Source organism: Periophthalmus magnuspinnatus, chromosome 15 (assembly GCF_009829125.3).
Source record: "Periophthalmus magnuspinnatus isolate fPerMag1 chromosome 15, fPerMag1.2.pri, whole genome shotgun sequence".
NCBI lineage: Eukaryota > Metazoa > Chordata > Actinopteri > Gobiiformes > Gobiidae > Periophthalmus > Periophthalmus magnuspinnatus.
In genome coordinates, this window is record NC_047140.1 from 7638097 (window position 1) to 7653335 (window position 15239).

The 15239-nt window shown below is 39.0% G+C and overlaps 1 protein-coding gene and 1 long non-coding RNA gene across 2 annotated transcripts in view; both read right to left on the reverse strand.

The window, feature by feature from the left end:
- Nucleotides 1-15239, reverse strand: part of LOC129456861 (uncharacterized) — a 138568-nt gene that overhangs the window by 45975 nt on the left and 77354 nt on the right. The gene's annotated exons all lie outside the window — the stretch shown is intronic.
- The window catches only part of cdh5 (cadherin 5), a 108545-nt gene that overhangs the window by 45975 nt on the left and 47331 nt on the right, over nucleotides 1-15239 (reverse strand). The window contains exons 8-11 of the mRNA XM_033980261.2: nucleotides 14801-14943; nucleotides 13374-13507; nucleotides 8639-8748; nucleotides 4617-4719 (exon numbers count right to left, since the gene is read on the reverse strand). Of these exons, the coding sequence (XP_033836152.2) occupies nucleotides 4617-4719; nucleotides 8639-8748; nucleotides 13374-13507; nucleotides 14801-14943 (490 nt within the window). The remainder of the gene's footprint in view (nucleotides 1-4616; nucleotides 4720-8638; nucleotides 8749-13373; nucleotides 13508-14800; nucleotides 14944-15239) is intronic.

Consider the following 15239-nt stretch of genomic DNA (forward strand, 5'->3'; position numbering starts at 1 on the left):
ACGACTCCAGCTAAATGTTTCATCCCGGGCTTTCATGTGCGAATATTTGACTAGCACGCTCGCTAACACCCTCTCTGTACGACAAGGTTAGGGGCTGATCAAAAGTGATGAAAAGTGTTCTGCCACTACTGAGGGAGAGTGGGTAAATATACAGGCAGGATGGTGCAATACAGACGGGAGATTTGGTGGAGTGGCTGGGAACAAAAGGGATGAGCTCTTAAAGTTGCGAAGAAATCTGTTTTTAAAATTTGGGGAGTTGGTGAAAAAAGAGCAAAAGCAAACCAAAAAAATAATAATAATAAAAAAAACACTGGTGGTTGGTGTTCAGTAAAGTCATTTATTATATCCACCTGCCACTTAAAGAAGATTTATTGTGTTTGTGTCTGTTATTTAGGTATAATCTACGACGTCTATGGATCGTTCTGTTATAATTTGGACATTTTAAGTTGCAATATTGATCTCAAACGACTTAATAAAAGCGAGTATCACAGATTAAGAAAATAAAACTGGAGAACAAATAAACATTGCTCAAACATGCACGAATCTCTCTGAATACAACTTCTAGAGGATAAATGAGAAGGCTAAGTAACTATAACATGGTTAAAAGCTCGAAAAAGACGATTTTGCATAAAAGGATGCTGCATTAAGGACGCTGACCTATCCATTATAATGTCTAAAAACAATAGCAGATAGTGTCTAAAGCATGGTACTAAAGCATGTCCAGATCTAGACTAAACGAAACCATTTACTACAGGCATGCCCAAAGTGTGGCTTGAGGGCCACATTCGGCCCTCAGACCAATTTTTCTTGGCCCTCAAGCTTCCAGGTGAATTGTCCCATATTACCTTAAACAGTACTTTTTACTATACATTTCTGAAAATCTACTTACTGTCCATATCAAATATTTAATGTGTCCCAGGATGTAAGCATGAATAAATGTCTAGTGGTTCAGTCTAACTTGTAATAATAACACAGATGAAGATGACCAGTCTATGGCCCTCAATCGGCCCTCAGCTTTGTCTGTGTTTTCATATGTGGCCCTTAATGAGAAACGTTTGGACACCCCTGATGTACTAGGTCTAAACAGGACTAAAATAAATGATGTGAAATGTCTAAACATCTAGAAAATATAAAGAAAAGTCTATAACCATATTGCAAGAAAATAAATACTGGAGGTAAACATTTCTTTGGAACTTGTGTGCAAATCCTACAGGAAAATCTGAAATCAGCCGTATATGACCACTACAAGACAAAGCCACATCATGGACTGGAATAATACCAGCATTATACCAGCGTCATCCGGGCTAAAAGCAACAAACACCAGCACGGGACCAGAGAGGCTATCGAGATTTACAAACGAGGAGCATAAATCGAGACGAGGGAGCGTACACCTTATCACGCACATGGGATGCAGTCCTGTAGAAGGTGTCAGACAGTAGAGGGCGTAACCAAGTAAAGCAGCCAACAAGACACGTCACTACCATAGACTGTTTAAATAAATGGACATAGCTAAACCATTAGCCACCGCGTTCCAAATAGAAAGTGATCATAAGTGCACTTCTGTCATCTCTGGCTCCAATTCACTTTACATTAGAAAACAGTTGCGCCCCTCTCTCTGTAACTGCTGCTGTCAGACTTGTCATTTCGGTCTTAAAATGTTCATATTTTGTCTGTAACTCAAGATATGAATACTGATAATAGACAAATCAGCTGCCTTCTTTCCCCGAGGTCACTCCCGCTAGCGTTAGCAACAGGTTTGATTGACAGCGTTGCTAAGGAAGGTTAACGGAAGTAGCCAAAACATGTAAAGCAGGTAAACAAACTCTCCCGTCTGACAAAAAGAATCACTATTTTTATCTCTCTTCACTGGTATCGGTTCATATCAGGTATTGGCAGATATTTAAAGCCATCTTCCCGTATTAAAATATTCCGATTGTCACCAGAATGGATGTGAGTTCAACATAAGGCCCTGTATATTTATAACACGACTATACTTAATGAAGTGTGGAGTTCATATATTGTAATGTATATGGCTCTTGTAGCAGCCAGCACTCTGCTCTAAATGTACGATCTCTCTCACTTGGAACATACTGCAGATTTGGACGCCAGTGTTTTCAGTCTTATAATATATTTGGGTTTATCATAATGTGTGCAGTTTGTTTGACTTGGCTCCTATAGCACACTGAACAGACAGCCTCTAAATCATAAAAGACCTGATGTATGGGGTTTGTACAGGGACCTACAGCCAGGAGTTATACATTTGAAGGATTAAAGAGCACAATATTTGCTGAGGTTTAAAGGGCCCATATTACGATGTTTTCTGATCTGTTATTATGTTGTTTCCTCATCAAAAACATATCCAGAGTTGTGTTTTTTTGTTTCATTCACACGTTTAACACACAAATCTTGTATATTTAGACTGAGGTCTCTCAGGCAGAAAACACTCTGTTCCACCTTGTGATGTCATGTGGTAATACAGGAAGTGCTCTGTGTAGATGTAGACGAATAATGCAGGACTTTTAAAGCAAGTTATGTTTTATTATAGAAAAAGGAAACCTGGAGATGTTTTTTGTTGCATTCACATATAGTACATCTTCATCATTCCATCGTCTCCTTCTGAAAAGCTCAAGACACTCCGTTTCATCTGATGATGTCACAAGGTGGTGCCATCTTTTTCCAGTGCTTCAAAGTGCTTCTCTGTGTTTATTAAGTCCATAGCTTCCATTTTTCATCTGAAAGCTCACATTGCCTTCACTTCAAAGATAATTAGTAAATATCATATTAATATTCACTTAGTCTCTCCAGTTTATACACTCTGATGCTGAATAAATATCTTTCCAAGTTGTTAAAAAGGGCTGCGATATTAAAAGGGAGATATTACGCTATTTTCTCTCAAACAGAAAACACTCCGTTCCACCTTGTGATGCCATGTGGTAATACAGGAAGTGCTCCACTGTGTTTTTAAGCTCTGCACAACTTCACTAGAATCATTCGGATAATTTGAGCCCTGGAATTGGTAATCTTTACGGAACTAAAGGTAAAAGGAGCTGTTAACTTGAAAACTAGCACTTCGTGACATCACAAAGTGGAACGAGTATTGTGAGCATTAGAAATGTAGACAGATGAATAATAAAATGTTACTCAAACGTGTGTGAATGAAACAAAACACAACTCTAGGTAGGTTTTTGATGAGGAAACATCATTGTAACATAGATCAGAAATAGCACAATATGAGCCTTTTAATCATTACTAGGGTTGTTAAAAGTATCGAAAATCAGATGCTAATATATACTAAAACTGATCTTGAAACGACCTGAACGAGTATAAGGTCACATAGACTAGTATACGCTCATGGATCACTATGGAGAGTAATATAATACTTTACTTGTTGAAATCACATTCTACTGTCTAAATAAAGACTGTTTTATTATTATCAGTGTGGTATTGGAATCGGTATTGTCCACTCAGGAGTCCATTCCTTAAAAGCAGAAAAAGTAAAATCTTATTCATCTTATTAAAATGTGATGTTTTTTACTACCTACTTTACTTATATGAATCTTCTATGCACTAATGAGTAAGGTACGACAAATATTTGAACTGATGCCACACACTAGAACGGCACTCCAGCTGGTCGCTCTTATACTTAACAGAGTGTGCTAACATGTGCTGCTACATCTGCACCATCAGGAGCAGTGTTAAAGCACAGTCTGGAGTTAAACCTCAGCTCCAACGACAGGGACCAGCACGTAGCTATAGCAACGAGCAACAAGCAGCAAGAGTGACAAGGTAAATGTATGTAAGGAGCAGAGAGGGAGAGAGGGAGACTGACAGAGAGAAAGACAGAGGGAGACTGACAGACAGAGAGAGAAAGAGAGACTGACAGAGAGAAAGAGAGAGGGAGACTGACAGACAGAGAGAAAGAGAGACTGACAGACAAGGAGAGACTGACAGACAGAGAGAGAAAGAGAGACTGACAGAGAAAGAGGGAGACTGATAGACAGAGAGAGAGAGACTGATGGACAAAGACAGAGACTGACAGACAAAGAGAGAGACTGACAGAGAGAAAGAAAGAGAGAGAGACTGACAGAGAGGAAGAGAGAGAGAGAGACTGACAGAGAGGAAGAGAGAGAGAGAGACTGACAGACAGGAAGAGAGAGAGAGAAATACAGACAGAGAGACAGAGAGGGAGGGGGACTAGCACAGGGAGAGAGAAGGCGCAAGAGAGAGCAAAGAGAGGACAGGAAAAACAGAAAGACAGACAGAGAGAAACAGAGAGAAAGAGAGACAGTCAAAGAGAGAAAGAGAGGGAGAGAGACAGGCAGAGAGAGTGACAGAGAGAGACATATGGGGAGAGCGAGGGAGAGAGACTTTGACTTTCCCATGCATTTACTGCAAGATCATTCTAGCCACGTGAAATGACATCTAAAAGCCATAATTAAGAAATATTAAAAATTCAGGAAAAAGGCTTCCATTTCTCACTTCACACAAAACCTCTCCCTCCGCACACCCCCACAAAGCCCTCCAGCGCCCCCATCAGACGGCTGCACACAAACGCTACTCTGAGCTGGGAGATAAAGAGAGAGAAAGAGAGAGAAAGAGAGAGACAGCTTGCTTACTTCCGTGGTCCCGGACAGTGAAGTTGGAGCTGGGGCTGGCCAGGCCGAAGCTGAACCTGGCTGGCTGCTCATCCTTATCTGTGGCTCTCAGAGTCCCCAGCACCTGAGGAAGAGGAAGAGCGGAGATGAAGAGGGAGGGAGGGAGACAGAGGTGAAGAGAGGTGAGGAACAGAGGAGTGAGACAGACAAGAGACAGAGAGAGGAGAGGTCAGAACATCTGAAAACTACATCAAACCAAATGTGTGTGTGCATGTGTGTGTGTGTGAGTGTGTGGGGGTGTGTATGTGCGTGTGTGGGGGTGTGCGTGTGTGTGTGTTTTTTATGTTGAATCCACAGGGATAAACATCATATACAATAATTACCATAAACAAATGATGCACTTGTGCGAGAGCTGAATGTAAAGACAGAGGCTCAAACTCACAGTGCATAAAGGCTTACTTTGTGCACTTACCTGAATTTACCTCAGTCTGAAATTGTTAATATAAACACCAGCTAGAAGTTAACACAACTGAAGTGGGGATTATTCAGGTCACATTATAATCATCATTCCAAACATTTTAGAAACAAAATTAAGTCATTTTGTTTCGATCTTTACTCCCAAAACATGAATCCCAATGTGAAGTGCTTTTATCTGGCATCTTGGGCAGCTCTTCAGTTTGTGGGTTTGCTTCATTTAGAGTTCATTTTATCCACTTTTCTGTCCTACTTTGGATAATTTCCTGTTTAGAACTTCAATGGAAATCATGTAGTCCACTTTTAGACCTGGTTTAGCCTGAGATTAGACCTGGATTAGTCCTGTTATAGAGCAGGTGGCACTTGGAAAACCAGATATTTTCTTTGGTGGTACTTAGGGGTGGCACCGGGGGGGCTTGAGGGGGCATGTCTCCCCTTGAATGGCCCATGCTTTCTCATAGATCACCCACTTTCAATGTATTTTGATGATAAAAGTGCTAAAAACCTAAAACTGGAGATCATTTAAAGGACGTACAAGTTGTTTCCTCATCACAAACAACCTTGGAGTTGTGTTTTTTTCCATTCACACATGTTTAACACACAAACTCTGCATATTTAGATTGAGTTCTTCCCTCAAACTGAAAACACTCTGTTCCACCTTGTGATGTCATGTGATAATTCAAGAAGTGCTCCACTGTGTTTTTAAACTCCATACACCTTCACTAGAACCATTTGGATCTCTACAATCTCTACTGAACCTAAGGTAAAAGGAGCTGTTAACTTAAAACAGTACCACTTCATGGCATCACAAGGTGGAACAGAACATTTTGAGCTTTGAAGATGTAGACAGACTAATAATAAAGGATTACTCAAACATGGGTGAATGAAACAAAACACAACTCCAGGTCTGTTTTTGAGGAGGTAACAATGTTCTAACATGACTTAAAGTTCACAAGAGTTAATTTTACATAATGTAGGACCTTTAATGCGATATTGTGAAACATTCTATCTCTAGACCAGTGGTTCTCACCCTTTCCCCACCATGGAACCCCATTTTACCCATGGATACGTTAGCGACCCTATACATCCTTCTCCTACCTGATAAACTACACTAGGGTAAAGAACAGAACTGATGAAAACATACTTCATGTAAATGTATAAAATGCCATCCCTTTATTAAAATTCAGTCAATCTACTTTGGACCTCTTTTCTAAAAACCCCAGAGAATCTTTGAAGAGTCAAATTTAGGTCCTGACATCCAGGTCAATGGCGTCAAGAGTTGGCAGAAAAGTTACACAGTGCTTCTTTAATGTCAATAACCAACATGTATATTTTTGTTTACTAAAAGAAAAACCACTAGAAGTTGACATGGAGCAGAATTAACATGTTTTTTTGCATTAGTTACCCTGCTGAAGAGACATTTCATATAAGCACAAGTCTAATGTTTTGAGTCACCAAGATGATTGTTAATGTCATTTTGTGATAAAAACACACTTTAATTACACATTTTCTGTAAGATAATGTTACGGTTCATTTTGCTAATGTGTAAGAGCATGGCATTTGGCATTTACACAATGTGTTATGTGTTTCTCCAGCTCTTACGGTGTATTTGAAGATTTGGTGCCATTAAATCTTAAGATAAAAAGATTGTTGCGCATATTTTATTTCTAGAGCCGTTGGAGAGGGTGTGTGCGTAAATAGGCAAGGCAAGTTTATTTGTATAGCACAATTCATACACAAAGTAATTCAAAGTGCTTTACATAATAAGAAAGACATTAAAACTACAATACAAACAATTCAAAACATAAATCCTAACCATTATAAAATTTACATTAAAAGAGGAGAGTGCAGAATAAAAACCTTTCAGTGATATGCACTGCTAAACAGAACCATTTTAGGCCTGGATTTAAACATTGTCAAAGTAGAGACCTGTCTCACCTCTCACCTCTAGATTTCTAGCCAGATTTGAAGGTTTTAGAGAGAAAGACTGCTGACACTTTCTCTTTGTTTCTGTGGGCCAAAGATGATGACTTCAGTCTTGTCTGAGTTTAGCTGGAGAAAGTTGTTTCACATCCACACACTGATCTGTTGGATGCAGTGGCAGAGTGAATCCACTGGTCCATATTCACCTGCTGCCAGTGAGATATAGATCTGAGTGTCATCTGCATAGTTGTGGTAAGACACATTATTGTGTATATTAACTGGGCTAACGGCAGCATGTAGAGACTGAACAACAGGGGTCTCAGGATTGACTCCTGGGGCACCCCACAGGTCAGGGACATTTTATCTGAGACACATTTTCCAATTTCGATAAAGAACTCCCAGTCTTCTAGATAGGACTTTAACCAGTTAACTGCAGTACCAAAGACGCCCACCCAGTCCTTCAGTCTCTGTAAGAGGATCCCATGATCAAAGGCAGCACTTAGATCTAACAGGATCAAGACTGTACACACACCTCCAGCCTTTTTGTTGGGTCGTGTTTCAGATTCAAATTTGAAGTTGGGTGGAGTTAATTCCTCTAGAATTGCGTTACCTGTGTTTTTGTCGAGCCATGTTTTGGTTAAAACATAAAGTCAAGATTAAAAGATGAAATAAAATCATTAATTAAAAAGGATTTGTTACATAAAGATCTGACACTGAGCACAGCAAATTTCAGATTAGTTTCAGTAGGAAACTAGCATACAGTATAAGTACATCTTCTTACAGGGAATGTGATTTATTTATTTTTTCTGTTTGTATTGCATTTAAACAGGGTGCCCATGAAATGGAGAGCCCGAGTGCTCTCATTGGGCTCCCCTGTATAAATAAAGATAAATAAAATAAATAAATACATTTCTCTGATTGGACAGTGTAACTGTTAATCAGTCTACGAGGTGTAACTGTAGATACAGCTCCATCACATGACTGTATGTCCTGGGACAGCAGAGCCCTGTGTGTCCTACCTCTCGGTGATAACAGCTCTGGGGGAAGGCAGGGAAGAGGAAGCAGGGCAGAATTTGGGTGAAATAGCTGGGAGGGCCTTTGGTGGTGAAATGGGCACAGTTTTGTGCAAGAATAGTTCAGAATAGTTGATGCCAGAACTCATGATCATTAGGTGTGAGGAAAGACTCCCAAACTCAGGAACATTGTGCTGATGAAGGCCTAGTTGCCAAAACATTGTAGCTCCACTGTAAATAAAGTTCACTTTTTGCAAAATATTTTTGATTTTTCCATTTAGTCTGAAAATCATCAGTATCAACCGTCACTCAGGGGGGTTGGCTACATTCAATATATTTTTAAAAATCTCTTTATTTTAGTTGCCATATGCATCTGTCCTATAGCATGACTTTGTTACACCAGCTTTTCAAAATCAGACAGCAAATGTAGACTTGTGTATGTATAGAGGCACAATTCCCACAGCTCATTATCACCACATGCATGTCTTAATAGTTTTTCTCATCTAAAGATATGCTCTCATACCAGCTACTTAAGAAAATAAAGGCATACATTTGTACTATAACATTACCTAAGGCCATGAAGCTGATAAACCACATTGTAAACATATTTATGGAAAGTGACTGGGTGCTTACCGTATTAGTTTGGTCGTTTTCACACAAAAATATGTCCTCGGCGATCAGCTCTGGTTTGTTGTCATTGATATCCTGAACGCTGATGTCCACTTTGACAAATGTCTCCAAACCTACAGAAAAACACAACGTAATTTGTACCAATTTGGAGAAGTTTTCAATAAGACAAGGTTTAAACAGGCATGTATCAGTAAAATGCAAATTGTTTATTGAGTGAACTTTGGTGCTTAGACCCTGGCAGGTAGAGATGTCAGGTAGAGAAACAATAAGAAGAGGAAAAGGAGAGGCTGATGGTTGTGCTGCTGCGGTCAGTATGATAAAAGTTACAGACATAGATAAATGAGTGAAGAACAATGATTAGTCTATTGATGGAAGGAACTTTGCTTTTTAGACCCCTGCAGGTAAGAAGTTAGCATTGCAATATTCAAGAAGAGAAGCAGAAGCTGAAGAAGTTGATGATTCTGCTGCTGCAGTGGAATTAGAGGAGATACCAACATAGATACAGGAAAAAATATAAAGATGCGATGAATAATTTACAGTGGATAAACATTTGTGCGTAGATCCTGGCAGTTAGAGATGTCAGTGATGAAGAGGAAGATGAGTTCAATCTCAATGACAAAGACTCTACAGCTACAACTGAAACTCCAAACGAGCCTATCAGACCTAGACGCCCGCACCCGCAGAAATAATATCCAAATTCATGGGATTGTTGAGGGGGCTGAAGGGACCAATATACAAGTATTTGTGGAGGCCTTTCTGAAGTCTGCGCTCCTCTGTGCTAATGCTACTTGAGCCGTACAGCGTCGTCACTGCTCTCAGAATGAAGTAAATGTTTCTCCGCTCTGCATGGGGTAAATGAGTTATTCAGTTTAATGGAAGACGTGTATATTTTGACTAAGACTAAACCAGTGGCATCCTTTTCAATATCAAAGCTTACAACCCGTAAGGAAGATGCTCAAAGAGATGGGAAATCACGTCCAAACTTTGTACCCAGCTAGAGTCCTCGTGTTCTACGACAGGGGCAGTGACGCCGACAACATGGAGGAAACCACAAACGACCTGAAGAGGAAAGGGCTTTTGCAGCAAGAGCGGAGGGCGCAGCGACTTTGGTTACTTTTCCCAGACCAAGAAGACATGTGTGCGAATCTGCACCTGTGACTAAAGGTTGGAACAGGTAGTTGACAAGATGCATCCAGGAAAAGGTGGGGGCATTTGAACGAGGCACCACCTGAACCAGTGGACAATCTACTACACAGTGAAAGAGGGTGATCAATATTACATCTGATAACTGAAACACTACATCTGATTGGCCATGAGGGAAACTGCTTCCTCACTATGCGCTGCCACGATGGACACGAGATGGAGGGTGGCAGAACTACGAGGGGTTGACTTCCCAATTCTGAAGGTTGGCTTTTTGGATTTCATGTATGTTTTACGTTCTGGTGTGTTCTTGTCTTGTATTTTTTTTTCTGCAACACTTTTTTCTACCCATGTGCGTTAATCAGAGCATCTAGATATACAAGTGGTAGTGTAGTTTGCACCTTTCATTGATGGTGGTTAAGCAGCAATTTTCAGTGATCACTCTTAATGTAAATGATTTGCATAACATAAAAGGAGCAAAGTCGTTCGAAATGAAAAGAGAAGAAAATGATATGATTTCTTTTGGACAGAAACTCATTTTTCTCCCACAGAGCATCAAAAGCAAAATGGGTTTCAATAATATGTACTGCTCATTATTTATGGTCATTCTAGAGGAGCCGTTCTGTTACCAAATAGAGTGAACTTTCAACGCACATCTCAGACTAGTGACAAGGAAGGGCGTTATATATATTAGTATATTAGTTAAAGGATATATAGACGATAAAGAAGTGACTTTGTTAAACGTGTAGAGACCTCCAGGCAAAGTCAAATGCATGATTAAGAACATTTCCCATCTCGTTGTAACAGAAATATCAGGTGTGCTTATAGGCCGACGTGATTGGAAAGCTCGTCTCAGCCCTTTTATAGATTCCTCCAGTAAAATCGGCTCTGTCTAGATGTTTTATATTGCTTGTGTTTTGAATGCAATAAAAGTTTGAAAATGCTCATAAAAATAAAAGTTTGGAAAAAAAAAAAAAGTAAAAGGAGAGTGGTGAAATGAATAATTACACAGATAAACTTCAGGCGCTTAGATCCTAGCAGGTAAAGGCTTTTAAAACAATAAGAAGAGGAATAGAAAGAGATAGAGATGCTGGGGAGGCTAATGATTCTGCTGCTGTGGTGAAGATGCACAGAACACATAATTATAGGTTTCAAGGTCCTGTTATATGTAACATTTTAAGGACTTTTTCCCCATTCAAAAGATTCATATTTAGTTTTAAATTGTCAACCGCTATGGCAACGGCCCTTATTTCTCATTATTCTGAAACCCACAGAGCGCTGAAACGGCAGACAGTGTGTAAGAGGGGGCAGAGAGTGCACTAATATGAATGACCAAAAAGTAATGAGGAAATACAGCCTTCCTTAGATTTTTTTTTTGGATATAGCAAGTACATAAAAGGTTACTGTCTCCACTCTAGGTTAGAATGAAGTCAGCAGAAAAAATCGGGGTGAATTTGGGGGGCTTATAGGAACTCAAGATAAATTACCCTGGGAGTGTTTTTCTTTGCTTTGTATATTTCTTTTTATTGGCCAGAGACCCGAGGAAAATGTTCGACAATTTCCCCAGCAAAGACAGTCGTAAAAACAGGTATTAAGGTGATTTATGTGGATCCTAAATGGTGATAAAGCATTCTGATGTGCAAAGTCAAACCATAAATGAATGACTGTGTGTTAGAATGAGACTTGCAAATGGCTCAAACTGAAATGAATTTTTACGAAACTCAAAAACAACATAAAAAGCACGTTGTGAGATATAAAGGTTTCCTGCTTTTCTTAAAGTGTATGTCCTGGCAGGGCAGCCATTTTGTGGGATTGTAAAAACATTTTTCAAATTTAGTATTTCATAAATTGAGCTGCAAAACAGACAACGTACTCTGCCCAAGGACAAAAGTAAAGTATCAGTAGGGGTTTGAACTGATACATTTCAGGTTGTCATCCAATTGTTCTAAGTTGAGACAAATCTAACAGCCCGGTTCACATTTATAAGCAATAAGGTTTTATATTTTCAAGAGGGGGTATTATGCAAAATTAACTTCATTTGTTTTAGCTTTCTACCATGTTATAACATTGTTCTCTCATCAAAAACACACCTGAAGAGGTTTTAGATGTCACCCATGCATGTTTCATTAATCATGCCGCGGGCCATGTGAAAGCTAAGCTAATAGAACCATGGATTTGCTGTGGCCACAATTTGACTTTAAAGTGAGTCCGGTGACCATTTTATGGGCTTAAAACTGTGCAGGAGTATGGATTTTTGCCTTTGATGCAACAATTTGGGCAAAATGCAAACAGAGCATTTTTGAGTGCTCAGAGAATGATGACATGAACAAGTTTGAATGAAGCAAAATACAACTCTAGATATGAATTTGATGAGGGAAAACAGCTCATACATGACAAAAAAAAAAAAAAAAAAAAAAACTTTAACATGAAATAAATGAGATCGCAATAACCTGATGTAAGTGAACGCTGGTAATCTCAAAAGGTTTATATATGTTCTTCTACATAAGTTATTCTATATTCAAAAGTTATTCTTAACACAATATTTGCTAAGATCCTTCAGATAAGCACCACCCACGTCCATATCTTTATAATGCAGTTTGTGCTGAGAAGATGTTCTTGATGATCAAGTCAGATTTGAAGATTTAAAGAGGCTATTCGTTTGCGGCTTGTCACGTTCTCGTACATTGGCTTTCAGATCTGCTTTACATTGATGTTCTTTTGCAAGTGCATCTTCTTGAACTCTATCTTTAGCTCAACAGAGACACTGTATACAGGGACCTTGTCAGATTATGGTTCTGTTCCCTAAATATTAAGGATTGAAAATAGACTACTCCTAAAACAAGATTTATGTGGGTGAAAGCAAATGCAATGCTTTACTTTAAACGGTAGATCAGGGCAGAACGATAGATATTTACTGGAGTGGCATGTAACGTTTCTGGTGGAGAGGTTGTTTCCATGGAGATGTTGTCATTTTGCCAACAATGCTCCACAGTATAGCAATAAACTTCATACAGACAGCAGGTGATGTCTTCAAACTATTACTCCGCACAGAGGAAGAATGCATATTTATCAAGGTATTTGCAAAAAAGATTAACTTAAGGCCATACTGTCGAACATTCCAGGCAAATCAAATAGCATTACCACAGAGACAAGCAGATGGAATCTAATTTTTGGATACAATATTCTCCAAAAAAAAACTAAAACGTATGAATGCACCCTAGTCAGATATAGGCTGGACTAATATCTTTGCGTTTTAGATGGATTTATAATAAAAAAAAACATCCTTCATAACACATTTTTGGTTTAGTCCCTGATAATGCTTTATAATGGAGGATGCTTCATGATTCTTTTAACAATTCTCTGTATAAATATAAGTAACACTGATAGAACAAAGCGCCCTGGTCATATCCTTGTCTGTGCTTCCAGGTACTGAGGCAGCGTGAGGCGTTTATAAAATCCCTGCTAATACATTCCACTCTCTTTCCATAATAAATATGGGCTTGTTGTGAACAGAAAGCAGATGCTCAGAATGGGAGTGTGAAGATCTATTGTCTGAGGAAGTGAATTCATAAAAGCTATGCGCCTTTGGGTGACGTACCGCTCCCATCCTCCTGCGCTTTGACTTGAAACATGTGTGTGGCCTCGAGCTCGCGGTCCAGGGGCCTGACAGTGGACAGCACACCAGTCTTGGGGTCGATGGAGAACGGGCAGTCTCGATCCAAGATGGAGTATCTAAAAATGATAAACAGCGTGGCGATTGGTTTAAAGCAGTGGGAGCATTTTTATCGTATGTGCTTCTAGGGATTCTGTCATACTGTGAGTACCAGCAATGTTATGTTGTTTATAGACAAAAGAATCATATATCTGCCGTCGACGTCTCGCTGAGGAACCAGGCAGTTCAAATGAGGCCAAAATTAACAGGTGGTCAGTTGAGATGGATCTAAGAGTAGCAAATTAGTCCATTATTCAACTTCTTAAAAGAAAACAAGCTAAGTAATTATAGGGGTGGAACATAAGTCATTACAAATACTCACATTACTGTAAATGGGTAAGTCTAACTGTATCTTTTTTGAGTAGATTTTTATACTTCTAAACTAATTCTAGTCATGCAACTGTGATTAGTTACATTCAAAATATGAGGTCCAATCTTCCCAATCCACATCTGTCTCTACTTCTTCCTATGGACCTACTTTTGCCCTAAATGTGACTAAACTGCTCTTTGCTTGTGGTGGAACTTCCGGTTAAGCGGGAATCCCATTCATTTCAATGGAGAATATGATATAAAGTAGCACCATTTGTGTAAAACGTTCAATGTTCATGTGACTGCACTGCACTGATTCTCTGGAGGCTTTAAAGTGGCTCTGTCCCTATAGAACTTATCTGCTCTTAAGATCGGCAGCCCCATGCAAAATAATACAACACGGCAACTACAAACACATAAGATCACTGGACGCCTGCTCTGATTGGCTTGAGCTCAGAGAATATGTGGATTGTGGTTTAAAATGTTATACTGTTCAGTTCATATAAAATACTGGAAAAAAAAATGCTATTATTCTATTAAAAGTAACTACTACTCTGAGTATTATTTCATGTGTATTTACTTAATTACAATTTGGAAGCAGTACTTGTACATTTTTTGCCATGTAACTACTTTTACTTGAGTACAAATTTGCCATACTCTTTCCATCATTGACTAATTATAAGACTAAATAACTTGAAGACACGATGAATTTTTCCCATCAGGTCATTCTCTTGTTTCCACATGGTTCCCACAACAGCGTCTTTGACTGGATTAAATTGATTGTCCCTGGCAGTTGTTTCTTTATTGTTCTCAACCAACAAAATGCTTATAAAATTTATAGGCAATTTCATTCAGGCAAATAGTTTCCAAAATATGTCTGAAGTAAAATTTGTTTTCCTTTAGTGGAAGAAATACAGTTCAGATTCAGGCCAGTTAAAGTGCAGATTCCCAAGTACTCTCCTGGCGTTCCCATACACGTTCTTTTTGTGATAATAGAAACTTACCGTATCGTATTCTTAGCCCTGTCTGGGTCAGTGGCTGAGACGGTGCCGATGTTCTGCACGATTTTTTCCTCCTCCACAACAAAGTTATAGCTGGACCTGGTGAAAACTGGTGGCTCGTCCACGTCCAAAACATGTATGGTGACCTGGTAAATACATAAATAAAACAATGTGTGATCCCTCAATCGTCCATATGTATACAGTTTACAGTTTATAAAAGCAAGTTTTTATGTATCAATGCTAATGCTAACACTAATTTTGCAGCATAATAAAGATTAAAATAACGCCACAAACTGAAATATTCTACATATAAAAGCAATCATTACCTAAATCTTTTTTTTTTTTTTTTGTGAGAATTATTTGTTATAATGTTGTTCCCTGAAGAGGTTGTAGATGTCATCTATACATGTTTGAGTATTTTAGTGATTTCGCCCGTGCCCTA